Genomic DNA, 27808 nt, shown 5'->3' with positions numbered 1-27808 from the left:
CCCGCGGCCCCGTGCGCTCGCAGCTCCTCGTCGGGGCGCACAGCGCGGAGCCCGGCGCGGCGCCCAGCGGCCATTTGCATGCCGGGGCTGTGAATGGCGTGCCCGGCCGGCCGGCCCCTGGCACGGGGGAGGAGTCTCCGCGCCCTGCTCGGGCCGTGCTCCGCGGCGGCGGTCCCTTAGCCGCACTGGGGCGGCCCGAGTCCGGCTGCTCGCCGAGGCGCTTCCCCGCCTTCTCGGTGAGTGCGGGGCAGGGGGGCGGCGGGGCGGGGGGCGTCGGGCGAGGGGCGCTGCCACGGCCCCGCTGCGCACGTGAGTCGTGGGATCCGTCCCGCTCCGCGGCCCCGCCGCCTCCTCCGCGGCTCGGCAGCCCCCTGCTGGCGGCACCGCCCGGCCCGGCCCTGCGGGAACCCCCCGGGCTCCCCCCGGGCTCCGTGCGTCTCGAACGGCCGGTGGGAGAAGGCTCAGGTGCCGGCTCCGAGCGCTGTCCCGAGCGCTGGGACCGGGCATCTCGTCCTCAGCCCTCGGCTGGCGGCTCTCAAACGGGCACTGCAGCGTCCTCGGGTGTAGCTGTCGGCCTCGGAATGCTGAGGATCCTCGGCTCGTCCCGGTGCCGCAGGGACAGCCCTGTCCCGTCAGATCTCGGCAGGAGCTGCGGCACGGGACCCGATCAGCCTTTAGGACCGGGAGTGACAGGGTCTGCAGCGGTGATGTGGGGACCAGGTGACCCTGACGAGTTTGGCTGCAGTAAAAGGAGCATGTTTATGGCTCGTTTCAGTTGAGCCGGGTCCATGCTTGAAAGGCTTTTCCCAGCCCCATCTTGCCATGCGTTCCCACCCACTGCTCCCCTGGCGCTGGCACTGGTCGTTGGGCAGCTGCCTCGTGAGCTGAGCAGGGTTCGTGGTTTCTGTATGGGAGTTTTCCTCCGCGTTCAGTCCCACGTTAATTTTTTTTTTCCTCGCTGAAACGAGGGAATCACAGCGTGGTGCTGGCTGAAGCTCATGCACAATTGCACCCTCAGTACCAAGTCCTTTTGGACTACTCAGAAAGCCACTCGTCCTCTTTCCCCCTTGTAACACACCCACGTAATGGTGCACCAAAGGGCCCCCTGAGTGCTTTTTGTCTTGTGCTTTCCTATCGTGTAACTCAATCGGTGGCAGGGGCACAGATGAGGGTTGCCCAGTGTTCTATGATGTTCTATGCGGTGCTGACTGCTCGTGCTCTCGCAGGTTGGGTTTGTGGTGGTGTTGGTTGGGGATATCTCCAACAAGCAGGAAGTTGGTTCTTTTCTTCCTGTTTTTGTCCCCTTGGCTGCTGGTTTCCTCTGGGAAGAAAGCTGTGCATTCTGCAGTAAGGGAAAAAAAAAGCCATACGTAATGGGAAGGGATGAGGGGCAAAAGCCAGAGGAAGGGATCTGAAGGCGCTTTGAAACAAAGCATGGGCTGAGGAGAGAACACCATGTTTTTGCTGTGATAATGCTGATACAAAGACAATAAATACAGAGCTAGAAGGGCCCACTTGGTGCTAGCTGGGGTGTGGACCCTGGGAAGGAGAATCAGGTCTTTGCTCTGTGTGTGGAAATAGAAGAGCCGGAAAGCAACGTATCTCTGTGATGCAATGTTTGCAAGAGGAGGTGATAAGCTGTGTTGTATCTGTTGATATAGTTGGAAAGAAGAGATGAGCTTTTAGGTGCTTCCTTCCTTCAAGGGCTTCAAGAGAGGCTTTGTGGCTTGTTTGCTTCTTGTCCCTCCAGTCTGTTGGTCACAGCTATCTCACAGAATTTATCCTCTCACAGCATTTCCCCCTCCTGCTGCTCTGCACAGGGACCCTCATTGCTACTGAGGTCTTTCCATGGCCAAGAGGGCTCTGCTATCCCTGTGCTGGGTAAGGGGGGGCCTGGTTTGGGCTGGGGAGAGAAAGGCGAGCTCTGCTGCTGTCCCTGAGCTCCTTGTCCCAAGCTTCCTGGCAGAGCAGCTCTGGTACAGCCATGTGTCAGCACTGTGCCCGCTGCAGCCCGTTGTTCCCATGAAAGGAGGTTAACACTGGGCAGTGTAAAAGCAACTCCCACAGAACTCGTTCTGCTCTGGGACTTCCCATGACAGGCCTTTTTTTTTTTTTTTTTTTTTAAGCAATCCGCTTGGAGGAGATCTGCCTACAAACAGGCTTTTCAGGTTCTGGGGAAAGCCGTGGCCCAGGGCTGAGCAACACCTTGCTCTGTGCGGGGTGGGCCTCAGCTGGGCTATGGGCCCAGAGTCTGGTCTGCATCATCTCTTCCCTGGGCAGGTTGGCTCTGGGGGTGATGCCCTATGGAGGGGAGCAGCCCCTGTCACTGGGTCTGGCCAACAGCACCTTTAATGTCTGCAGTGGGGACTGAAAGTGCTGCTATGAGAGTGAGCGCCAGGCAGGAATAGGAATTCCTTTTGGGATCATCCATCCTGTTCCTCTGGAATCCAGCCCCGGAGAGTAGCCAGCAAGTCCCAGCATGTTGCCCTGAACCAGGCAGGGTCTGCTGAGTGTAGCATGATAGGACAGTTTATTTTGGGCACGGAGCCCGCATGCTTAGATATAAATAGTAAAGATTTGATTCCATTCAGTGTATTGGATCTTTCTGTGGAGTGAGCACATTGCCCACTTAGTGCTGAGGGTCTGAGATGGGCAACATGAGCAAGAGTCCAGGGCTGTTTTCCTTTCCTATGCACACCCAGCAACAGGGCTGGCACCCGGTGTGCTGCTGACCCTTACTTGAGACCAAACTCAATGCTTATTAATTCCTGCAGCCACCTGCCTGTCACTGTTGTTTCAGTAGAAATACTTCAAACTTGAGGATAGATTCCTTTTTTTTCTCCCTCTGAGCTCAGATGTGGATTAGTTTCTTTACAGCCGAGGAGGTGCCAGACCCTTTGTGTAACTTTGTCATCATCTGGTTGGAATGAAGCAGACAGGAACTGTGCAGATCTGGCACTGTTACCGTAAGGTTGCCTCCCTGCTGCTGGGTATATACTTGTTGTTTTAGGTAACCCATGGAATGTGTGCATTGCCTGCCAGCTCACAGAGTTGTGTTGCATCCTCTCTAGCTACAACTTGTGTTGTGGGAGCTGCAACCTGGATTTAATGGCAATTATTGTGTCTGGCTCGTGGGTAAAATGTCCTGGTGCTCCTGGAAAGTAGAACAGGCAGATTGAATGGATGTTAGGACTTGTTGCTCAGTCTGTTAGTGTCCAGTAACTCCTCTCTCAGGCCAGCACCCACCATGCAAGTGACAGAAGAGCATTTAGGAAGGATGTTCCCAGCTCTTGCAGCAGTCAGACCCCAGAGATGAGGGAGGCAACAGGCAAGATTTCACCTTGGAAGTGAGTGGATCTATTAGGCACCATTTCTCATGGTCGTGTTCCTGAAGAGCCTTGAACAGATTCAATGTGTGGATCACAACTTGCATTGGGATGCAGAGCCCCTTACGTCCCTGATACTTCAATACTTGCAGCAATCCGTGCTGCTGTAGGAATGAGGAAGTGGGTTTTCCTTTCTTTAAAACAAAAAAGAAGAAAAAAGCCCAAGTGTTGAGGTGATACCACAAAGAACAAATCAGTAGAAGAGTTTTTTCACCCGAACTCTGGTTAAATCCTTATGAATAACAAACAGTGGCTGTTTGCTGCATGGTAGAAGCAGAGTTTATTCTTCATATCAACCTCAGCTGTTGAGCCCCCAGATGTTATGTAGTGCAAGTTTATTGCTCGTGTGCCCTGTTTGCAGTAGGGACAGTAAATACCAAATTGACATAAGGCTAAAACTGCCTTTTGGGCTTGTTGTTCAGCTGTATAGATGCACTGTTTGTTTCAAACTCAGTCGAAGCTATTTTATGTGTGCTGCAGAAACATTAGATCTATTGCAATATAGACCTGAGCAATACCTAAAGGTACATCCTCAAAGGTTCTGGGCTTTAGTAATCAGCATCTCCAAAACTGCAATTATTAAAGGAAATTTAACTTCTCAGTGATCTCAGAAGTCCTCCCAGGGGAGAAGAGATCAGAAGACATGCCTGATCATGCCTTTTCTGGGTCGCCTACCTAGCTGCCTCCTCCCCCTTCCTGTTTCCACTTCGCTGCGAGGCAGCCCCTTGCTCTGCTGGTCAGCAGCAGTGTCTGCATGGAAGGTTTTCCTTTTAGAAGGAGCAGTCTGGATGAGATCATCCTGAAGCTGCACAAGATGCTGCTTTTACTGTACTGCAGGTCTGGCGCTCACTCAGCTTTAACTTCATGCAAGTTGCAGCAGCTTGAATGTTAAAACCTTGGGGACTCGGATGTCTGGGGTTGGTGAATGCAGCCTCTGTGTTTCAGGTGCTGTTGCCCCATAGAAAACAGGTATGTTTCTCCCTCACTTGTATGCAAAGATCAGTGCCTTAAAGTGAGCTGCAGAAGACAACTGGCTTCGAGTTGCTGTGCCAAAAGATGTGAGCATGCCTTCCCTTTCACTGGCTGCCCTGGGACTGTTAGATCCAAGGGAGCTGTGGGGCAGGAAGTGCCATTCATTCAGACTAGACCTTACGTTGTAAAAATGTTTCACCTTTTTATCTTCTTCTTGAAACAAAGTTGATCGTTTTTCTTTGCTCTGTGAGTTACACGAGCCCACACCTGCAGAGCAAGACAAGCTCTTCCCACAATTGCTTTTCCATTAGACAAGGAAAGAGAAGATGGATGGCCAGCTGTTGAGCCCCAGCAAGAGTAGAAATCGGAGCAACAGGAGCATCTCCTTTTACAAGAAGAGCAGTCCTTGCTGCTGTGGGCATTGCTGGTGCATGTAGGCTTATTCTTTTAGTTGTATTCAGGGGAACAGAGCTCCTGTCACATCGGAGAAAGCAGATGTGTGATGCTGAGTGAGGATGCACTGCATTTCAAAGGAACGTGTAAAGAAATGGTCCGAATGGCTCAGATGCTGCTGCTTCCATCCCTCCTGAATATACAATGTCTTCCAGTGGCTTCTGCGTTTGTTATTTCCTCTAAGACTTTTGTTTCAGGTTGCCATTCATTGTGGATCTATGTAACTTTCCATAGGAAATGTTGTCATCTGCGGCAGTTTTGATCTCATTTGCCAGTGAGATATTTTTATTTAGCTCAACAAATAGTGATTCTTAGCTGCTTTTAGTGCTGAGGTTGGTGCATGGGCAGCAGCCATTCCAAAAGCAGCCAGAGCCAGAGATCTCTCCGCCTTGAAATTCATTTTGGTGCCTCGTTCTTAGCTTTTCTTGTGTTCTGAGTTGCAGTACTTGCAATGAATGTGCAGGCTGCTAGAAAACCAAAGTTACAAATGCAGAATTTCAATGAAAAAGGATACCTTTGTTGAAATACAGTGATAGGACCTTGTTATCCTTTACTTTCTAATATGGGGTTATGGCTGTGCTGACAAAACCTTATTTGAACCTGCATCATCGAGGCAGTGAATGTACCCATGGTGCCAGTGGGTGAACCAGTCCCTCGCTGTGCATCCCTTGTGCTACTAATGCAAACCAGTGCAGTGTCTTCTGGAGCCCCATCGAGCTTTTGCAGTGAGTTAAATGCGTACTAAAATAGTTTCTGTGATCACTCTTTCCTGCTTCTTTGTTAGCAGTGAGCTCCAGTGACGCTGAAGAACACAGTCCCAGGAGCCTGCTGTGCTGCTGTTGGGGAACACAGGGCTCAGCGTAGGCACCTTTAGGAAGGCTGCAAGAACAAGGCTTGTTTAGATGAACCTTCCTCTACATAAACTTCCAGTGTTGGCAGTCGGTTATTTATAATTGAATTTGTTAATACTTGGGTTGTTAATGTGATTACACTGTTATCCAGTCTGGCTGCGTGCAGTGTGGCACTGGACCAGCAGCGGTATCCTGGTGTCCTGTATCAGCATACAGAGACATGTCTGGGGGCTGGTGGTGGATCTAGGTAAAAGCCAGCTCCATTTGGAGGAGCAGGCAGTGGTCATTCACCAGGGAAGGGAGGTGCTGCTCACTGCCAGCTGCTCAGCTACAGTGCTCAGTGTGCTGTTGCTGGAGCTATTAGGCAGTCCTGCTATCAGCCCATGCCCATGCCCATAAGCAGTGTGCTCTGAGCAAGGCATGAGGATGTGGCAGCAGGAATGTGGCTGTCGCATGACATGCCAGGCTAGCGTTCCCTATGCAAAGCTTCAGGGTGTGTTCATGGAGAAATACAAACAGGATGAAGACACCAGAGTGCTCCAGAAAGCTTCCTGCTGCTCCCTCCTCTTTGTGTTTTATGCTCACTGCTCCCCTTGCTGCTTTCAGGGTAGGCTGTGGATAGCTCTGTGTTGGGCTTCATCTCAGAGATGGATCTGAGTGCTTGCTGCTCACTATCTGGGCTATGTCTGGGCTCTGAGGCACACACTGCATAGTGCCATGAGTGTTCTTCTGTCATCTGGGACACACATGCTGCAGGAGAATGGGAAAGGTGGTGCTTCTGCCCCGTCTGCTGTACTTGGCTGCTCTTGCTGGTGCTGCTGGCCTTAGGTTAGCAAGGGAAGCTTGGAAGCCCTTCTGTGGAAGCTCTCCGTGTGTGAGGCTTGGCTGTCAGCTCTGGAGAGGCCCATGGAGTTGTTTTCCTATCCAACGACTCCAGCAAAAAATTCACTCTGCCTCTGGTGAAACAGTAGTACTTCATTCCTGCTGCACTCAGCACCTGCACTGAGAAAATAATTTAGGCCTCAAGAGATGCAGAACCGACCACCTCCCCCTTGTGATAACTGCAAGCTTCCCACAGTGCTACAAATGTGAGTTTTTGGCCATGTTTTCACAATCAATTCAAACTGTGCTGCCTGGAAAAGCGATTCCATCATCTGGCTGCAGCTGCTCCTGCTGCTTCCCCTCTTCTTGCTCTGCCACAAGTGTTCATGGAGCCACGTGGTGACTTGGAGCAGGGAAGGAACCTGGGCTGGAACGAACCTATTTCTTTGCTGAGTGATGTGGGTTGGTTTCTGCACCAGGCAGCTGCAGGGGTGGCTGTGCCGGCATGAGAAGGGGACAGCACAGCAGATGGGGACACTGCTGCTGTTGGCTCGTTTTTCTCCTGCGAGTGGCTGTGGTGTCTTCAGAGCTGGAATTTTAGTGTTTATTTCTGCATGCTGACTCCACTCTGCCTTTTGTCTGCTGGAACTGAAGGACCTGGAAGATGAGAGCCTGCTGCCTGCGGGAGTGTTTGCAGATTGCAGCTGGAGTCATCTTCTAACCTGTTTATGGAGAAGAACAGACACAGTTCCAGAAGGCAATGGCAGAAATCTGGAGAACTTTTTGAGCTCTTTTTCACCTCTTCCATATGAGGGCATCAGACCTGGATGCCCCTCATGTCCTGCTGATTTGAAAGCCCATAGGAGCTCATTTTTAGTTGGTTTCCATCACGATTCGCATCTTCTGAAAATCAGGGAAATTAGTTGCTCAGAGGAACCTTGGATCTGCTGTCCTCCTCCTCTCAGGGTCTGACATCAGCATGAGTTGTCCCTCACTTTGTGTCCCATGATTACAGCTGCTTCCTGGTCCCTGGTTGTTTTGTAGGCTGTGTTGTTAGCTTGTCCCCACAGTGTCTCAGGATGAATACACCCGTTTTTCTGACCCCCTGAGGGCACTCAGAGCTACCACTGGGTCAGTGCATAGAGACAGTGTATGTTCCTGGGAGGGAGATGGTGGATGGTTCCATTGGAGCCTGTGTGAAAGCTGTTCTAGAGGGGAGGTGTTTCGGGAGGCACAAAGGCTCATGCCTGGTTTGATGTTTCAGCTAAGCTGATATCATGGTGAGCAATCACTGAACAGGCGGGTCCTACCCTTCCTGTCTCAGGTTGCTCAGAGCTTATCTGCAATTCTGAGCCTCTTTGGGATGTCAGATCAACAAGTAGTAGTTTACTTTCGGATAGGATTAGATTTGTGCTGGTGGAACACTTGGAGGTGGCTCACTGGGGTAAATCTGCCCCTTGGGCGACAGCATCTCTTCTGAACTCGGTGGTAAGGAATGCAGGAGAGATCCCCCACCAGGATGGGGTTGATGCTCTTGCTTTATTTCCAAAGGGGTTTCTTGGTGTGGGATGTAATGCAGCTCTCAGCCAAAGCCTGGGTGGTGCTGGTCTCTCAACAGCATTCCCCCAGCACGCAGGGTCATGAGCCTGTTCTGCCTACTCCGTCCCTGCCTGCCCTCAGCCCTCCATCTGGCTTGTTTTAAAGGTCTGGCTTGCGCCTGGTGTTTGAGATAATCCTCGTTACTAGTTGGGTCTGATCCATGTTAGATGATGTTATTGGCAGCACTGAGGCTGACACCCCGCTGCTCCGCTTCTCCTCGGACTCCCTGCCTTCCTCCTGCTAGATGGGGCCATGACAATCCTGCTGCCTTCCTGGCTGCTGTCTGGAAGCATATTGAGGATCTTCTTTGCTGCCTTTCAGCTCAGAATCCTGCTGCCTGCCTCAGCCAGGACAGGGAATGTGCGAGCACTGCCAGCAGTGCAGGCAGGTATCGAGCCCTTCTGCCTCCTTCCAGCTGCTTCTGAGCCCCCAAGCTTCTGTCTTACCCTGTAGGATATCCTAATGTGTGTGCAAAGAGGATGGTAGGATGGGCCTGGAACAGATCTGTACAGCCAGGATTGGAGTGAAGAAGAGGGGCAGGGAAAAACTATTTGCTCATCCGGCCCAAGAAGTGAGGCATCAAGTGAATGCAGGAAGTATCAGGTTTAAGGACAATCTGAGGAGTACAGCTCATCATACAGCATGTGTTTCTGCTCTGCCACTGGCAGTTATGAGTACTAAAAGGCTGCAATCAAAGATTGCATTGGTTTCTAAAGGGAGTTTATCCATCATTGCATGGACATAAAGATGAAAACAGAAAATAGTTAAATGCAAAGACGTCTCTGGCACAATAAGTCTCTGAGTTATTCATAGCTCATACAGTGACTCTGTCCTAGGAGATATGAGTGTCAAGTGATCCTGTGCTCTGTACTGATTGCCAGGCAACCTCTAGTAATGAGATACTGGATTTAGGCAGACACTTGGCCTGACCTTGCATGGCTATACTGTGTATGATCCTATCCTGCTGCTGTCAGTGATCTCTTGAAAATACTGATTCGGGCAGTACTGAGAAGCAGGGATTGAGGATATTTGAATGGTCATTCAAATGATATATGTGTCAATGCAATCAGCTTTGAAACCGAGCCTACTGATGTGATTAAGTACATGGATACCGTGTCCTGGAACACCCCTTGAAAATAGTCACGGGTTTAGTGTGCAACTCAGTGTTTTGTTGCCTGGCACTGAGGTGTTTGCTTGCTTTGTTGCTCTTTTAGGTGATGCTTGGGCAAGGGGCAAGTATGGGCACCATCAAACCCCCTTCAGAAGTGCACAGGAGCAGGCAGGAGCCCTCCTAATATCTTTGCTATCTGCATCATGTAGGAAGTTGGAATAGATGCTTTTAGGCACCTCTGCAGCTATAAATGGAGCAAAGCAAGGAATTGTGACCTTTTGTTGTGAGGCGCTGCTTCTGTGCATGCGGGATGGTGGTGTGTGTACAAAGGGTAAGTCTGTACAGGCCAGATTATGAATTCCCAGACTTTTGGGGGCCTGTGGTATTTGCTGAAACCCAAACCTTCATCCACCTACAGCTGAGTCTTCCCTTCCCCTCGTTCCAGCTCAGCTGAGCCCTGCTCTCCTGGCAGCCAGCCCAGCCTGTGTGACTGTGCTTGCAGCTGGTCGTCACCCGCTTTTAGATGAGATTCTCCTCTCCTAACCCAATCCAGGTCACTCTCCTCTCCCTTTTGTTGACCTGCTCCCCATCTCCACCACGTACCATTTGCACTGGTAAGCCTCAGTGTTTGTGTGGCTCCCTTTCCTGAGCAGTTGGGTGGGGAGGTGGTAGCAGTGCCACAGAAGGCAGGCGGTGTCAGAGAACCAGAGCCTAATTTAGCCTGGAAAGACCCTTGCAGACTGTCTGGTTTGTGTGCTGCACTGCTCAGAGCCTTGTTTAGCTGATTGCTGGATGTCTCTGAGGACAGACAGAGGTCTCACTGCCGCTCTGACCCTGTGCACGCTCAAGGAAGAATTCCTACCTTGCATTTTAGATCACTTGCATTCAGAATAAGTTGTGTCAACACTATAACAGTGCTTAGCTTTCTTTTGCTCCCTCTCAAATTGAGTGTATTTGCAAAGTTACCGGGATGCTTGTTCCATCTGTTTGCTTTGGGGAGAGGATAAGGCTGACACCCTGCTGGTTTTTGTCTCCTGTGGGATCTGTGGTCTGGGGCAGCTCAAGAAAGCTGGGAAGGAATTGGATCTGTTGGCCCATTCAGCACGTGTGCTTCCCACTGCGAGCCTGCTATTGTGCATGTGTTAGGGAAGGAAGAAAGAAATACGTGCTTGTGGAATAGCTTAGGTTAGAAAGCACTTGTGGAGGTCTGTGATCTCATTCCTTCAGTGACATCAGTTTTCCTAACTGTTTCTTTAGCATGTGCAGCAAAGTCATTGCTCTCACAGCCTGGAGAAGTAGCACAGTCTCAGTCCTGCTGCCAGAGAAGGCAGAGAGGTCGCAGAATGGGCAAGGAGTCCCTCTGGTTGCTTCGGTGTTTCTATAACTCAGCTTTCTTTAAGTACCACATCATCATTATTAATGTATGAAAACCACTCTTAGAGGACTGGCATTAATGCTGAACTGATGCTCGTGCCGCACTCTGTGCTATGCTGTATTTCTGGAAAATGATTACATTTAAAGGAGATTAGAAGAAGCGGTTATAAGTGGCCGCTTGCTAATTCCCAAATAGCAGTTAGTAGGGAAATGGTGCTGCTTGGCTTTGGGTGGGCAAGGGAGCCTGTGTGAGTCACAGGCTGTTTTTAGAGGGAGGTCAGCAGCTTTTAGCACTGCAGTTACTTAGCTGGTTGGACTGGCTCCAGATCTAATTAAGAGATAATTGTGACTGTTTCTTCTGGAATCTGGATTTTACAGTAGTCCCAGAAGATCTTAATGGAGTGTAACTCTGAAACTTGTGGCTGTGATGTCCCCCAGCCCTCGCCAACCCTTGGAAGTTGTCCTGTGCAAGGCTCAGGTCTGGGAATGGCAGCCAGGAGGAGGGCAGTCAGCCTGGCCCTACAGCATGTGCTGCATCAGGGATGTGTCTGACCCTTTCTCAGATGTGATCTCTCCCCTCTCCTAGGCCTGAAGACAAACGTGGGACGATGTCGGAGGCACGGCATGACAGCACAAGCAGTTTACAGCGGAAGAAGCCGCCATGGCTAAAATTGGACATCCCAGTGCCTGTACCCATGCCGGTGCCAGAAGAGCCAGTGCAGGTATGGAGACTGCAGTGATGCAGGGGGTGTGCAGAGCCCTGCTGTGCTGACAGCTTGCCTCTGTGATGGTCTGCAGCAGCCCTGGCCAAGAGAAAGGTGGTGTTGTGTGTGACAGGTCATTAGGATCAGTAACAGGCTGCACCTGGAAGGGGATTTGGAGGGAGGGTCTGAAGTGTGTTTCACTTTTTAGATCAGTGGATGTGGCTGTTTGGGTTCGAGGACTGTGAAAGCGGCCTTGTGTAGAAGGTGGATGTGGGAGTGAGGGATCCAAGTAAGAATTCCTTAAAGGAACTGAAGAAGTGAAGGGCTTCTATAGAAACACTAACCTGAAAGTGCTAGAGTTCCTGCTGAAACGAGCAGGGAATTAATTTGACTTACGACTAGCCAAGATAATGACAGGCTGTCATCAGTAACAGCAAAGAAAGAACAGTTACTGGCAACACAAAGTTGTTAATAACATGAGTGCAAGAAATTCACATGTGAAGAGAAATAAGTGTTATTGAAGAGCGGTGGAATAGAGATGAAGTGATAGTTTATTTGTGACTTCGCAAAGCAGGAGTAAAACACCCATGTTTCTGCTGGGAATAGGAGGAATAACAGGAATCTCTACTTCAGTGGCAAAATGCTTAGATGGATGTTCTCTTACCTGAAATCTCTAAATCCAACTAGGCTTGTTCTGGAGAGGCACTGTACTAACAATGATAGTTGGCATAGGTAATGTTCTCTGAAAGCCCAGTGCATGGGAGTGCATGCAGGCTCTTGTGGATTAAATTCTGAGTGTCCAGGCATTGTTTTATGTTAAAACTTAAGAAAAAGAATAAAAATTATGATTACTGAATGTTTTTATCTCTCTGGCTAGAAGAACTGGAGTTCCAAGCAATTAGAGATAGTGTCTGACCAGAGAAGCAGTCGGTTCACTGGCAAGTGAAGCAGAGAGGTAATCTGCTCAGTCTGTGTTTTAGAAAGGGGATGGTATCTGCCAAGCTAATGAAAAATTCATGCAGAGAAGCCTTGGGGTGGTTAAGTAGGTTGGGCTGAGAGCAGTCTGGTGATCTGTGTCAGGTTTGGCAGGTGACATTCAGCCAGGAGGTGCTAGGAGCTTTCAGACCTGAGTGCATGCAGACAATTAGGTTATGAACAAAGCTGATGTGGCTTTTCCAGCTTGCTTAGCCTGTGCCAGGCAGCAACTGCAGAACAGACCCACCCACGGCTCTCAGAGTCTTTTAGCGCAAATGCAGAGCTATTTATAAAGCTAATTTCACTTGGCCCTGCTTTGTGTACTTTACTTTACATTGTGCAGTGGTCTAGGAGCTTGTGATCTCTGTTCCTTCTGGCTAGAAAAAAAGCCAGAAGGATGCAGGAGCTCCTCTAACACACCCGTCTACAGATGGACATCAGTCTGTGGGCTAGGCTAGAGCCAGTCTGCACTGAAACTAAGCAAAAAAAAAAAGCCTCTGCAGATGCCAAGTCCAAGTGCTGACTGCTCTGTTCTGCAAATCCAGTCCTGTTTCTTCACATTAGCCAGTCATGAACTCAGTCCTTGTTAGGCTGAGTTTGCCACTCAGCTGCATGCACCCAGCTTGTGGCTTGGGCTGGGGGCAAAGGGGTTTGTTGTGCTGCTGACTAAGTGGTTCACACCCTGGCTGGCCCTGTAGATCATAGTTCTAAGAATGCTGACTCCCCTTCTGCTTTCCTTTGCAGCCAACAAGACGCCAGGCCTTTCTACGAAGTGTGAGCATGCCTGCTGACAACAGCCGCGTGCCCTCCTTGCCTCATGAAGTGAGGAGACCGGTGCTACAACGACAGACCTCAATCACCCAGACCATCAAGAGGTGAGCTGCTGAGCTCCTGGAGCCTGGTTTAGTGGATTCTGCCATCCATTGCCATCCTTTTTTTGTGGTCTTCTCATTCTCCTATTCCCTGGCACTTTAAGGCATGCTGTCAAAATAGGCAGAGAGGAGATATCCTGGGAGAATGCTGCAGGAGCCTTGATAAGAAGCACTGTATGGAAGGGCCAGGGCAGCCTTCTCCCTTCTAAGTCCTTATGGACAGGGCACATGGAGCTGCAGTGAGCAAAGAAGTGCTGTACAGTGATGGTGAAGCTCCTGGATACCAAGGGAGATGCCAGTGTCCTACTTAGCATCAAGGCCATGGGCAAGCACATATGACTGGTGCACTGACAGACCTGTGTCGTGTCCTCCATGCCTGTTTGTCCTGTAATGGCAGAGCTGGGAACCAGCTGGTGGCAGCATCAATGCCTGTGTCTAATGGTCTGGGTTGCAGTTTTGTAACCCTCAGTGCAGGGGGTTGATGCCATTCTGCAGTGCAGAGTTTTCTCGTGCAGGCTGTTGTACAACATGAAGAGTGGCCAAAACTCTGTCCAGGAGGAATTGCAGCTTGTACATGGTTTTTGCAGAGCACTGTGGAATGCAGGTAGGAAGGCAGGTGCAGCAGACTGAGACTGAGAGAGGCTGAATTGCAGGAAATGTGCGAGACATGAAACTAGCAATAAAAGCATGAAATAAATGGATCAGAAACAAAGACGGGGAATTGGAAAGCACTGAGGATAGCCTAAAAACCAGTGCTGTGAACAGCAGAGGTAGGTGTGCAGTAAAGAGATGCAGATGCACGAATGGAATTCAGCAACCTCCTGGATCCTGCTGTCACATGCACTGTGGCACAATTGCCGCTGATGAGGTTAAGTAAAGAGATGGGGAAATGTTAGACATAGGTTGCTGCCTGCCTCCACAGCACAGTGGGCTCTTTCCATTCAGCTTTCTTTTCTTTGCAGCAGACAGGTACGGTTTCAAAGGAGTCAGACCCTGCCTGCTCAGGGGAACCGGGTGGGCAGGAGTTCCCTGAGAAAGCGGCAATCCCTGCCCCGATCATTTTTCAGGTACTGGTAGAACTAAGTGTGCAACCCACCCCTGCATGTGTGTGCAAGGGCTATTGTGAACTGCACCGATTCTGGCTGTTGCTGAGACCACGTTGCCTTCCAAGGCCTGACCAGGAGGCCTGCAAATGGATGGGAGTGAGAAAGTCCCCGTGTGCATCTAACAGAAAACAATGGTCACTCCTACTAAATATGTAGGCAGCTGTCAATAAGTAGCATGGGACTAACAAACTGCCCACTCTCCAGCCTCACTTCTTTCTGTTTTTCCTAACAAGCTGACAATCTCCTGGTGTTCACCATAACTGCAGTATTGCTCTGGGGCAGCCGCTGTGCAGCCTGTCCTTGCTAGCTTTAATGCGACATGTGAAATACGCATATCTTGGTCCCAAGGCCTTCTTGGAGCAGAAGAGGAAAGAGAGAAAGCTGCACCAAACATGTGGTTTGAATGAAACGCAGAGCTGGTGAATTCAATATAGCATCCACCCTTTCCCGACGATGTCCTGTTGTTTTGTGATGTGTTGTACCTGCACATCTGCACAGCTGGTGCATTGCGCCTGTCTGTGGGCTTGGTTCAGGTGTTGCAGGCCGGGCTCTGACCACTCTGAGCTGAGACAAAGATTGCTGTGGGTCAGTGAGAGCAGAGCAGTGCTTTGAGACCTGCATAGCCCCTTCTCTGAGGGGTGGCACCCAGTGCCTAGCAGGAGAATTCAGTTTGGCTCAGGAAGGGCAGGTAAGGCCGGCAATCTGGCAATGGCTCGCTTGAGTTTGTGCCTGCTGGAGGGCCTGTTCTGGGTCTCTGGGAGAATAACAGTGCTTTTGGCAATGGTTGGTGGTTTGCATTTGCAGGTGTGAGTTGGAAAGCCTGCTTTGAATTTGCGTCTTTTTACATAGTGGCAGGACATCTTCAGTTGCTGGTTGATGATATGTATCTTTGTTCTGCAGGGTGCAATAAACAAAACACAGGATTTAGTTTCCTGTCTCTGGTGCTCTGACTCAGTTCACCAGTGTGACTTACTTCTAGATGTAACCCTCTTTTTACGTTGGTGTATGTTTTGATGCTCCCTTTGTGATTTGTGAGGTCTTCCTTCTCAGCAGCTGGAAATCCTACCTGTGAGCAGTGGCCTGAGGTGAGGTTTTTGGGTTTGGCTTGGAAGGGTTTTCAGGTTTCAACACCTGGGCCAGCTGTAGGCTGATGCAACTCACCATCTTCTGATGCAGGATTAGCCACAGGGGGAAAGGGCTGGCAGGGCTCTTGATGATCTTAAGCTTCTCCTGAAGTATTTGAAGGCTGTTAGCCTAACTTACACCTGTCCCTCTGCCTTCCTTAGTGTTTTGCTACTGACCCAATGCTCTTCCACAACAGCAGCCACTTTTGGCAGCAAACCTGCTTTGTGGCTGCAGCCTTGTGCTCCTGCTTCTGCCACCAACAGCTCAGAGCTGTGTGTGCCTGCATCAGGAGAGGGCAGAACCACAGCAAGCATTTGCCATTAATGTTACTTGTGAGCAGGATGGGAATCCTGCAGCATGAGATGGAGATATTGGGGATATTCTGGGAGTGTGGTGGGAGGCTGAGAGAGAACAATGAATTCTGTTGGCCACTGGGAAAAGCTACAGAGAAAAACTGCAGCCCCACAATGGGAACCTAGAGCTGGCCTGAAGATGGTAAGTGTTTTCTGTCAGTGCCTTTTAGAGATGACAAAAAAAATCATTTCACTAAGAGGGAAAAGAGTGCTGTTGATGCTTAAATGTTTCTGACCAGAACCTGTCAGGTTGCTAAAACTGGCTGAGAACAGGCTCTGAGATGCTCGTGGGGGAAAGTTCTGCCTATGTTTGGATTGGGATTGGCTGGAAGTGACCACTGTGGGTTTGATCTTTTCATTTGGATAATCTGAGCAAACACAATGTTCCTGCTTACATATATGCTGGCATTTTTTAGAGGCACAGCTGACTGGTTTGGAGTAAGCAAAGACAGTGATGCTACACAGAAATGGCAGAGAAAGAGCCTTCGCCACTGCAGCCTGCGGTATGGGAAGCTGAAACCTCAGGTCATCCGGGAAATGGACTTGCCCAGTCAGGACAATATTTCCCTAACAAGCACAGAAACCCCCCCTCCGCTTTATGTTGGGCCCTGCCAACTGGGCATGCAGAAGGTGAGTAGCGTGGGACAGAGTCAAGGCCATCCTGCATGGCGTCTTCACCATTTTTAACCCATTTGTGGGCTTAGTTCTGCCTAAATGTGTCTTTTCTAAAGAGTTACAGTCAGTGACTCAATGTGATGTCTATTGAGTCTGTACTGGGACTGGTACTACTTAATATCTTAATCAGTGACATAGTGGGGTTGAATGCGAACTCTGCAAGTTTGTAGATGACACCAAGCAGAGCAGTGAAGTTGATATGCTAGATGCCATTCAGAGGGACTTTGACAGTCTTTAGGAGTAGTCTCATGTGAACCTCATGAGGTCCAGCAAGGCCAAATACAAGGTGCTGTACCTGAGCTGGGGCACTCCTCTGTGTCAATAAGGACTGGGTGATGAATGGGTTGAGAGCAGCCCTGCAGATAAGGACTTTGGGGTGTCCAGTTACCAGCACTTTAGAAGTAACCCATAATATTCCAGCAAAGGAAAGACTCCTTGCTCCACTCAGCACCTTAATCCATACAATATTAGGGCATCGGTGAACACCACCGTGGGTAAGTGTGAAATCAATTCCTTCCAAAGCAAATTGATCTGTGACCCAAAGCCTGGCTGCACTGCTGAAACAGGAGAATATCTTGTCTTTCAATCCAGTCTCACCTTGTTGAATGCTTTGGTCATAGGATACTGAGAAATGTTGTTGGGCTCTATGTGGACTACATTCAATCTGAACTTGGTTTCAGTAGGTGTAACTCCATAAAGCTTCCTATTGAGTGTGCAACTGTGGATTAAAAAAGGCTCATAAAACATTAGGATAAAGCACAGAAGTCATAAAGAAACCACAGCTGTGATGATGTAAGGACAGAGGAAAGGTTTGTAGCTGAAGGCAGTGTTTTCATTAGGTTGATTCGTGTGTTTGGCAGCTTTGGTCTGAAGAGTCCCAGAGAAGGGCTTGTAGCTCCTGGAAGCTTGCCTGCTTTATCCAGCTGTTAGGATTAACAGAAACAGATGTAAATATACAGTTAAGCTCCACCAGGATACTGTTTAAATCCAGAGCTGCACACCAACAGAAAGGAAACTAGCTTTTGAAAGGGCCTGGCTCTATTGAGGGATTTCTCCAAGTCCTGATCAGATATCACGTTCTCTGACTGCAGACTTCTGTGTCACAGAAGGTGAATGAATCCAAGAGCTTAGAAAGGGCTGAAGGAGGTTTGAAGCTGTCATGTGAATATCAGAAATGTTCTGGATGAAAGTAATCAATACCAACAAAAACAAAATAACCCAAAACAATGACAAACAAAATAAATGAGGAGGGCTTTGAGGACTTGACCTTGGAACTCAGAACTTTATCTTTACAGCAAGTTATTTCCTATCTCCCTTATGTAGAATTGATCGGTGTTTCTTTCAGTCTGGTACTTGATTGGCCACTGTCCTGGTCTCAAGCGGGAGATGATGGAGTCTTGAAAGGAGGAGAGCTTGGTAGGCAGGTATTGCGGGGTGGCTGTACATACTGATGGGCTTCTTCTCTGGCAGATCATAGACCCTTTGGCCCGCGGCCGAGCTTTCCGAATGGCTGACGACAATGATGGCTACAGCATCCCCCACACTCCCATCACGCCAGGTGCCACGTCACTCTGCTCCTTCACCAGCTCACGCTCAGGCTTCAATCGCCTCCCGCGACGGCGGAAACGGGAATCTGTTGCCAAAATGAGCTTCCGAGCAGCTGCAGCTTTGGTGAAGGTACCGTATGTGGGAGGGCAGCAGGATGTGGCCCTGCCCTGGAAGAGGAGTGGGAGGGAAGGAGCTATCTTTTGTAGGGAGAAGCACTTCCTGTGAGTAGAGAGAGTGGAGGAGAGCAGTGGTGGAAGAGAAGAAACCAGGACATGTCCTCTCTTATTTTAGCTGTTTGTCTAGCAGACAGAATGTGCAAGAAGCAAGGATGCTGGCTGGTTTGTGGTATAGACTTTGCTTGCCATTTATCAGCCTTGGAGCTTTGATTCCCACAGCCAGCAGCCTTAAAAGGTTCCAGCAGGTCTGGTTAAGCTGGGACCTCTGGGCGGTTTATCTGTAGTGCTCATGGCAGAGTAGAAGTGCCTGAGCCTCTTACTATGCAAGGCTCTTTTCTGGGTCTCAAAAGGGTCGTGTTAGGGTGATCCTTTTGCTCTGTGTCTGCAGTTCAGTCTGACATCATTCTACAATGATGGAGCATGTTACAAACCTTCATGTGGATCAAGAAGTGGGGTAGCACTGGGACTCGTCACCTGGAAGGTGCAGCACATCAGTAGGACTGTTGTGCTTGATGGCTCAGTGTGACAGGGTCAGCGCTTGGGCTCCCTGTGTGCAGGCCAGGGTGACACTGTGTGGACCTGGGGCTGGGGTGTCTGGCAGTGACTTGATACCACTGTGTCTGTCTGCAGGGTCGCTCTGTGAAGGACAGCACACTGAGGAGGGCTCAGCGGCGCAGCTTCACCCCAGCAAGTTTCATGGAGGAAGATACAGTGGATTTTCCAGATGAGCTCGACACTTCTTTCTTTGCTCGGGTGAGGGGCAGGACTCCAGAGACTTTGCAAGACTGTAGCTCTGGCGGGGCTGTGTGGTGCTGGTGTCTCAAATGTGATGCCTCCTCCTTCTGATGGGACTTCTGTGTCTTTGCCCAGGAAGGAGTCCTTCATGAGGAGCTCTCTACTTACCCGGATGAGGTGTTTGAGTCGCCATCAGAAGCTGCGGTCAAAGATACTGAAGTGAAACCTCTAGATCAGACGGATCTCACAGGAGGTGCCTTGGACAAAAATGAGCTTGAAAGAAGCCACTTGCTACTGTAAGTATTTTCTTGTAAGGTGCCAAAGCCTAACATAGGATGGTGGCCTGCCCATTCAGATGGTGGCCTGCCCATTCAGAGTTGATTCTTTGGTGCTGGGCAGCTGCTGGGGCAGGACCATTGCTCCTTCATGAGGGAAGTTGGGATCTTAGAGCCATGGGTGTTTGGAGCAGAGCAGCGATGGGATTTCTTTAAGCCCTGTGTGCTTCTCTTGATGTTCTGGATGAGAGTCCTCCTGCCCCTGCAACCCCTGAAAGGTGACTGCGAGGCCACCTCTCCAGCAGCTTCCTGATGTGATGCATTTTTGAGGCTGTATCATAGCATTGGGAAACAAAAGACACTTTAAGTCAGCTGTGAGGATGCTGGAGACCCAGCCTTCAGCTGTGGAGAATACGGCAAAGGTAAGAAGGCTGTTGCCATTGCCACAGTCTCCAGGAACTGTTGAGAGGAGTGAAGTGAAGCATGGCTGAGTGTCAAGCTGAGCTACATTCCTCACTTGAAACCAGAGAAAGGTGTGGCACTGATGCTGAAAGCCCTGCAAATATGTGGGTGGTACTGTACTGTGTGCCTAGATTTTTTCCACCTGAGTAACTAGTACTGAGTAATTGCTCCATGTCGTTTCCGAGTTAGCTCTGACTTAGCTGGCAGCTCACCCCAGCAGAGAGTAGTGCTGGGTGTGAACGTATAGCAGACAGGGAGGTCCTTGTTGTGGTTCTGCTGCTCACAGCCCATCTTGCTGTGTTGGAGTTTTCCCTTCAAGTGTTTCCAAGAACTTGACTCAGTCTTAACAGAAGTGGAAGGAGCAAATGGTGGGAGCTTGTTGTCTCTCCACTGAGATGGTCTCAGTCTTCTTGACTCCATTTGGATTTTCTCAAATCTACATCCCTTTCCCACTTAGAAAACCGCTATCACAATTGCAGTCAGTTGTCCTTCTAGGTGGCCAGGTGTTTATTTTGGGATAGGCTGATAGTCCAGCATGAAAATACTGGGAAATAGCATGTCCATTATACAGAAACCACTTAAACCTCATCCTATTGCTTGTCCATACTTCAGAGCTCTCTTAACTTCTCCAAGACACTCTGGTTTCTGGTTTCAGAAAAAAATGTGGTTTCAGTGACCACTTTTGACAACCACTGTCTTTGTGCAAAGATGGTCACTTAGGAAGCCACAGAGTGTTTCTGTTAACTGGCTGAGGACTTGCCAGTCTAAACACATTAAAGGGCTTCAAGGGTTGGGATTTCCACTGTGGGGCTAAACGGTGCTTCCATTTCATAGAAGAGAATGGAGTGAGGGGAATGAAACAGTGGAAGAAGTAGATGTGTATGAGTGTTAGCTGCCTAATAAGACAGCTGACGCTGAAGATGCTGAGGATGATGTAGCCCATGGCTTCCATCTCTCTCCATTCATTTTGGATCAGAAAAGAGTTAAGGCTAAAGTTGAAGTTGCTAGAGGTGGTCACAGCCACAGGATGCTGTTCTTGGTCCCTACTGCAGTGTCAGTGCTGGGAGGCTGGAAGCTGTGTCTCACCAGAATGAGATGCTCAGTGACACCCAGCTCCACTCTCCCCATTTTAACCCATTGCTGACAATTCTAAAGCTCTGAGAGCATCTCAGGAGTGGGGTTCAGTTTGGCACCTGCCTTGTGCCACCTTCTGCATGTAGTCCAGTGCTTTTTTTTTTTTGCTGGGGCATTGTAACATTTGGAAATGCAACTTCTACTTCAGAGCACCTTGTCTGCCTATCGCTGTTGCTCAGCTTGGGTACGGTGGGACAGGCACGAGGTCTGCTGCCACCAAGCACCAGAGAAGGGCTGCTCCCTGTTACTGTGCCATGGAGAAGGAAACCATTGCTGTTCCACTTTTTATTCCAGCCCACTGGAGCGAGGCTGGAGGAAGCAGAAGGATGGAGGCCTGGCACAGCCCAAAGTCCGCTTGCGGCAGGAGGTGGTGAGCGTCAGCCCACAGAAGCGTGGCCAGCGCATCGCCGTCCCCGTCAGGAAGCTTTTTGCCAAGGAGAAGCGGCCGTACGGCCTGGGGATGGTGGGGAAGCTGACAAACCGTACCTATCGCAAGCGCATTGACAGCTATGTGAAGCGGCAGATTGAGGACATGGATGATCACAGGTGAGAGCTGCAGTTAATGCTGGGGTCTCAGTAAAACACCAGGCACTAGGAGCACCCCCTGCTCCTCCTGGTGGGTATCTGCATCTCTTCCCTGCTGTCCTGTGATAAACATGGAGGCTCAGGTATTCTTGCCTCTGATTGTTTCCATAAACTTGGTATTTCGGATGCATTACACATTTTGGCATTAGGCTTTTGTATTTGTGGATGCTTTTCTTGGCAAAAAGTGCCTTGCCTGGTGTTTAGGGGAGAGCAGAGGCTGTCTGCTAACAAGATTATTGCCTCCAATCATGTATGCCCTAGGTGATCTTAGTCCTGTCCCCAGGGTTCCTAGGGAAAGAAAGCAGCTTTTGTCCTTGCTCTGTGAGTAGATGTAACATGAGAGTAGATGCTACAAGATACAGTTTACTAGCTTAGTGGGTAGTAATGGTGATAGGATCTTGTAGGAACTTTCCAACCTTGTGATTCTATGATTCTATACCTGCATTTCTGCCTCAAATCTTTCCCCTTTCTCTCCATCCAGGCCCTTCTTCACATACTGGGTCACCTTTGTGCATTCACTCATCACCATCCTTGCTGTGTGCATCTATGGCATTGCCCCTGTGGGGTTCTCACAACATGAAACTGTTGATTCGGTAAGTAAATCACCCTGACTTGCCTGACTTGGAGTGTGACTGAGTCATAGCTCTCAGCACAATGGCCACTGAGGGCCTTGTTGGCTGGACACCAGGTGCCCAGGTCCTGCCTACAGCGTCTGTGAGCCCAAGTGCTGCTTGCTTCCCCTCCTGCAGTCAAGTTGCTCTTGACATTGAGCTCTATCAGGTGCTTTGGCACAAAGCATGGTGGGCTCCTGACAGGTTTTAGTTGTGGCTGTGTTGAGAGACCTTTTGAGCAACTTGTTCCCCTCCTGGTGGGGACCTGGAAGATGTTCATGGCAGGGAAATATTTCAAACCTCAGTTAAGTTTTTGTAACAGCTGCGAGATTTTGCTTCGTGCCAGGAACAAAACAGACCTGTCTGACTTTGTGAGCTGATCTTGAAGCTACTTGTAGCCTTCCCACATGTTGTCAGAGGTCTCTCTGAGGTGCATGTCTCTGTAGCACCATACTCCTGCTCCAAGCAGGGGGATGCCCGGGGTTACTTCACACCTACAAGTCTGATGGCTTTCACAAAGCTGTCACCAGCATCTGGACTTGTGTGGCTGACAGCTGCTGCTTGTGTTGCTCAGCTGTGTGAAGCTTTATACAGGATCTCAGCCAGATGGACATATTCACAGAAACCTTTAAATAAAGGTGCCCAGATCTGCCCTCCTACAAAAGACCAGTTTGAGAGAGCTGTGTATCCAGTCACCTACTGGGGGGATTTCTGCTCCTTCTGGGAGCTGTTTTCACCAGTCCCTGCCATTTGCTCATGGTACTTTTGCTTCTTCTCCTTTCAGGTTTTGCGAAACAGAGGGGTTTATGAAAATGTCAAGTATGTTCAGCAGGAAAACTTCTGGATCGGCCCCAGTTCAGTGAGTGTTACCATCTGGGGCTGGCAGTGGGTAGTGTACAGCAGCCAGATCACCCCAGGGACCTGGGCCCTCCACTGCTTGGAGCCTGGTGCTAGTAGATCTCATCAGCTGGGCTTCTCACAGGGCTCTACTGTCCTTGGCAGGGTGCAGTGCTGCTCCTGCCCCAACTGCCCTGCAGAATGGTTTGCTGGGAGCTGGGGATGGGCCTTGACACTCCTTCTTGCACATGGTTCTATTAAGCCAAGCACAAGGCCAGAGGAAATGTTTTGAGCTCTTGTTTTGAGCTTGCTTATTTGAGGCAAATACTGAGAATATGCCTGATGTATTTTGAACATCATCATGCAGGACTTGTTTCTGGCCCTGCTGGGGGTACCCTTTGCTATTCTTCCCGCTCTGCTCTGCCCTGGGCAGTCCTTGTGTTCATCTTGACTGATGTGAGCTTTTCCATCTCTCACCCAGGAGGCCCTGATCCACCTGGGGGCCAAGTTCTCACCATGCATGAGGCAGGACCAGCAAGTGCACAGCTTCATTAAGGCCAAGCGTGAGAAGGAGAAGCACTCAGCATGCTGTGTGCGAAATGACAAGTCCGGTTGTGTACAGACTTCAGAGGAGGAGTGCTCAGTGAGTCTGGTGTCCCTTTCCTGCTGTTACTGCAGGCTCAGGGCCACTTCTGTTGATGCTTTCTCCTGCCCTAGGACTCACAATGACACTTCTCCTCTCCCTTCTCTTGCAGTCCACCCTTGCTGTGTGGGTGAAGTGGCCCCACCACTCCAGCACACCAATGCTGGCAGGAAACAAGAGGCAGTTTGGGTCTGTTTGTCATCAGGACCCCAGGTAGGTCCTTCCTAGCCCACCTGCCATCCTAGGGACACCAGGGCAGCTGTGACAGTCAGGTCAGAGGCATGGGGTCCCAGGCCAGTTCATTGCAGGGTGTGTGCATAGCAGTGTCCTTACCTGCCCTTGTGGTGGCAGGGGAGCTGAGGCAACATGGGAGCTTTCCCATGGGATAGCAGCTACATTCCCAGCACAGCTCTCCTGCAAAGCCCTGGCAGCCACCTTTACCCTTGGCCACCACAGTCTGAGGGAGGGCTGAAACCAGCAGAAGGTCCATGTCTGGAGTTCTGTTATGTTGTTGAGCAGCTGCGTGCTCTTTGCCAGCTGATGCTGTGATCTCTGGTTGTGGGAAGCAAGCTGTAGCTTTGATCAGCACAGCCTTGGCTGACCTGAAGTAGTGTGTGACCAGCTCCTTGCCAGGGACAGAGGGGACCTATGGGAGTGTAGCCTGGGAGCAGGGACAGTGTGGTGCGCTAGGAAAAGTCATTTCTCTGGGTGATCTTTGCTTCCTGTTGCTGCAGGGTGTGTGAGCAGCCAGCCTCGATGGAGCCACACGAGTGGCCAGATGACATCACCAAATGGCCGGTGAGCATCACTGGTGGCACAGAAGCCTCCTGAAGCCATCCAACAACAAAAATTCCTACTGTACCAGATAAAGCCCTAAACCCTGCCAGGGTAATAGGATGATGGATACTTACTCCATCTAGGGGCTGTTTTAGTTACTTGGCAGGGAGGAGGCATTGGTTTGGGCTCCAGCAGCCCAGGCAGATGGGGGTGTCAGGTACCATCTTACCATTTGAAGAAAGCCTTGGGAGGCTGTGTCTGTGGGACTGGCTTCCTCCTGAGTGACTATTCTGACCTTACCCAGGCAGCGAGCCAAACCATGGATCTCTGACTGCAGCCTGTTGTCATTTTCCAGATCTGCACAAAAAACAGTGCTGGGAATTACACAAACCACCTTCACATGGACTGTGTGATTACAGGCAGGCCCTGCTGCATTGGGACCAAAGGAAGGTAATGAGTTTAATCTGTGCGGAGAGGGGCTGGGCATTGGGGTGAGAAACAGAGGGCTGTTTTAAGGTTGTAGACACGGCCATTTTCCTCCTTGTCCTTCCTGTGTGCAGCCCAGAGCAGTGCTAGGGAGGGGAGTCTGGCAGGGAGCCCTGATGGGTTTCCCATGCAGAGCAGGACTCTGGAAAGGCAGCTTGAGTTAGATGTGGCAGGGTGTCTATTCAACTGATCTTGCAGTTTAATGGGATTTGGAGCCCTGGGGATTAAATGTATCTCTTGGAGAATTCAGTTCTTTTTCCTTGGAATGACCAGCTTGTTCCTAACAGGCTACACTGACCCCAGCCTGGCCTCTGTGTGCATTCCAAAAGGAAATTATCTGATTTGGGTTTGCCAAGGAGGATGCTGTTCTTCATGTTGCTCCTCAGTTTTGAGTAGTTACTTAGTGCTTGGGCTGGGGCTCCCCTGCCAGGGAGGAAGATCAGTGCTACTGTCCCTGAAAGTCATGGCAGGACACTTGGCCCCACTTTCTGTTCTGTCAGTGTCTGAGGCACAGGGCTCCACAAGCCCAGAGCCATAAATTCCCCAACCTCCAGTGTTTCATTCTCAGCTGTAAGTAGCTGTTTTATATTACTTGTTTTGGAACCTTTGTTGCACATGCTCTGTAGCATGTCAGGGGCTGCTGAATGCCCCGTAGACAGATTTGGGTTGAGGTATTAGTGGCCAGGGAGGGCACAGGATGATTCACCACGTCTTTTATGTGCAACTTGTTCCTTCTTTTGATTACTGTGCCTCTTCCAGGTGTGAAATAACTTCCCGGGAGTATTGTGAATTTATGCGGGGCTATTTCCATGAGGAAGCAACACTTTGCTCTCAGGTAGGTGTGGAGTCATGGTTTGTATGGCCATCTTTCTCATTTCTGTTCCAATGTTGTTCATGTGTTGGGGTGATGAATAAGGGCGTAATGCTACTGTAAGTAATGGGTGGGGACACATGAAATGGTGCTGGAGGAAGGGGCTGGAACTTGGTATAGCAGAGAAGTGGAGAATTTCTTTTTCAGAGCTAGCTGCAGCCTCTGCTGTGGCTCTGATATTTGGCTGTGCCCAGTGGGTTGGATGGCACACCCCACAGCCCCCATTTTGCTGTCCTAGGTTCACTGCATGGATGATGTTTGTGGACTCCTCCCTTTCCTAAATCCAGAAGTCCCTGACCAGTTCTACCGTCTCTGGCTCTCACTTTTCCTACACGCTGGGTAAGTGTAGGTGCAAAGCTTCCATTGTCTGGGAGGGAACCATGGGGTTGTATGAGGGTGGTTCTAGCAGTTTCTGCCCTCGGGACAGCATTGTGGAGCTGAGCTGTTGTCCCTGCTGAGGCTTACCAGGCTGAGTTTGCTGGGAGGGATATTAGAGGCATGGGCTGCGCCAGGTGCTTTCAACAAGGCTCAAAGAAGACAGCAAAGAACGACAAGCACTGTGGGGAATTCGGTGGATGCTGCTTCAGCTCCTGTACTCTGAACTTGGCAGGATCCTGCACTGTCTGGTTTCAGTCTGTTTCCAAATGACGATCCTACGGGACCTGGAGAAGCTGGCAGGATGGCATCGCATCTCTATCATCTACCTGCTCAGCGGCATCACTGGGAACCTTGCCAGTGCAATATTTCTACCCTACAGAGCAGAGGTGGGTCTCCTACACACTGATATCTTGGCAGCTTCAATACAAGCCCCTACATGCTGTGCCTCTCTGGCACAAAAATCAGAGCTGCACTTATCTTTGCAGTATTTGTGTTGTTCAGATTTGTAGCTAGCAGTCAGCACCACACCGTCATTTAGGTGCTGAGCAGTAACATCCCCCACAGCACTCTGGTAGGCTTTCCAAGTGACTGACCCATTCTGGCTGCAACCTGAGGGCTGCCTCTCACAACATGAGATAGGAGTGATTCCAGCCACGTGCAGGTTCTAATTCAGCTCTGAAGCTGGTGTCAGTCCCTCCACACTCAGGCAGGCATAAAGTGAGAGCAAAGCTTGCCATTCCCACAGACCATCCCTGCCCACATTGCACAGTTGGAGAAACCCTGTGTGACTGCCCAGCTTCACCTTAGAAGTCTGCATGGTAGGACCTAGAGGACCGCCCTTCACATCCTTCAGTAAAGAAAAGCGTGTGGTGGGTGAAGGGATCAAGGAGATTGCCTCTAAGGATCCACCCTCTGGTAGTTCAACCAGATTCATCCTCCTTAAATAGAACATCTGTTCTGGTGAGCTCACACCTAACACCAATCCTCGTGTCAGACCAGGCCTTGAAAATCATTATCAGGATGAAGTATTGGGCTGCAGCATCTCAATCTCAAATAACACTGAACAGGGAGATGAAATAACCCTAATGGAGCTGGTTGCAGAAGCCAGGCTGCTGTGTTGTGCCTGTTGTTACCTGTACTGTTGTTCTTCTGCAGGTTGGCCCTGCAGGATCCCAGTTTGGAATTCTGGCTTGTCTCTTTGTGGAGCTCTTCCAGAGTTGGCAAATCCTGGCCCGGCCGTGGAGGGCTTTCTTCAAGCTGCTGGCTGTGGTGCTCTTTCTTTTTGCCTTTGGCCTCCTGCCTTGGATCGATAATTTTGCTCACATTTCAGGATTCATCAGCGGTTTTTTCCTCTCCTTTGCCTTCCTGCCCTACATTAGCTTTGGGAAGTTCGATCTGTATAGGAAGCGATGCCAAATTATTGTTTTCCAGCTCATCTTCATCGCGCTCTTCTCAGGACTTGTGATTCTATTCTATTTCTACCCCATCAAGTGCGAGTGGTGCGAGTTCCTCACTTGTATCCCATTCACGGACAAATTCTGCGAGAAATACGACCTGGATGCACAGCTTCACTGAAAGGCAAAGACCAGCTCCTCGAGCGGGCACTGGAGATGGGCTGTCTTTGCATTTGCTGTGCTAGTTCCACGTGGACGAAGCTTCTAATCTAATGACACTTCTAACCAGGGCTGTGGTGAATTGAAACGGTCTCTAGCACTCAGCAGGCGTGGTTTGCCTTATCAGAAGACTCTGAACAGAACGTTGGTGCCTTGTTCAATTGTATTGAACCTCTTCTGCTGCCGTTATTTTTATTACACTAGTTTCAATACTACATTTTTAACTAGAGTTATTGACTACTGCTAAGGTGGTGATTAAACGGAAAGGTAGCGTTTTAGCTACTGCTAATTGTTTCGCA

General features: G+C 50.0%; 1 protein-coding gene across 4 annotated transcripts; it reads left to right on the top strand.

Moving 5' to 3' along the window:
- The first annotated feature begins 73 nt into the window (after nt 1–73).
- On the top strand, nt 74–27808 carry RHBDF1 (rhomboid 5 homolog 1). Of its 4 annotated transcripts, none has more exons than XM_015877308.2 (19): nt 74–236; nt 11155–11290; nt 12992–13122; nt 14085–14186; nt 16120–16333; nt 17849–18055; nt 18733–18855; nt 18973–19133; nt 21003–21254; nt 21775–21886; nt 22689–22763; nt 23223–23384; nt 23497–23597; nt 24119–24182; nt 24517–24611; nt 25407–25482; nt 25757–25857; nt 26129–26282; nt 27052–27808. In XM_015877308.2, the coding sequence occupies exons 2-19, from the start codon at nt 11177–11179 to the stop codon at nt 27469–27471; spliced, it is 2664 nt and encodes an 887-aa protein (XP_015732794.1). In that variant the 5' UTR covers nt 74–236; nt 11155–11176; the 3' UTR covers nt 27472–27808. The 4 variants fall into 4 exon arrangements, with proteins under 4 accessions (XP_015732794.1, XP_015732792.1, XP_015732795.1 ...); XM_015877306.2 differs by having other exon boundaries at nt 14082–14186; XM_015877307.2 differs by lacking the exon at nt 74–236 and adding an exon at nt 9671–9808 and having other exon boundaries at nt 14082–14186.

The sequence above is a fragment of the Coturnix japonica genome, chromosome 14 (genome assembly GCF_001577835.2).
Source record: "Coturnix japonica isolate 7356 chromosome 14, Coturnix japonica 2.1, whole genome shotgun sequence".
In the NCBI taxonomy this organism is placed as follows: domain Eukaryota; kingdom Metazoa; phylum Chordata; class Aves; order Galliformes; family Phasianidae; genus Coturnix; species Coturnix japonica.
This window is presented reverse-complemented; position numbering and strand designations above follow the sequence as displayed.

What these genes read in the sequence shown, in the direction of transcription:
- RHBDF1 (XM_015877306.2), top strand. Translation starts at nt 11,177, where the DNA reads ATGTCGGAGGCACGGCATGACAGCACAAGCAGTTTACAGCGGAAGAAG. An exon ending in TGCCAGAAGAGCCAGTGCAG is followed by an intron (nt 11,291 to 12,991) that starts GTATGGAGACTG and finishes TTTCCTTTGCAG; the next exon opens with CCAACAAGACGCCAGGCCTT. An exon ending in GCCAACTGGGCATGCAGAAG is followed by an intron (nt 16,334 to 17,848) that starts GTGAGTAGCGTG and finishes CTTCTCTGGCAG; the next exon opens with ATCATAGACCCTTTGGCCCG.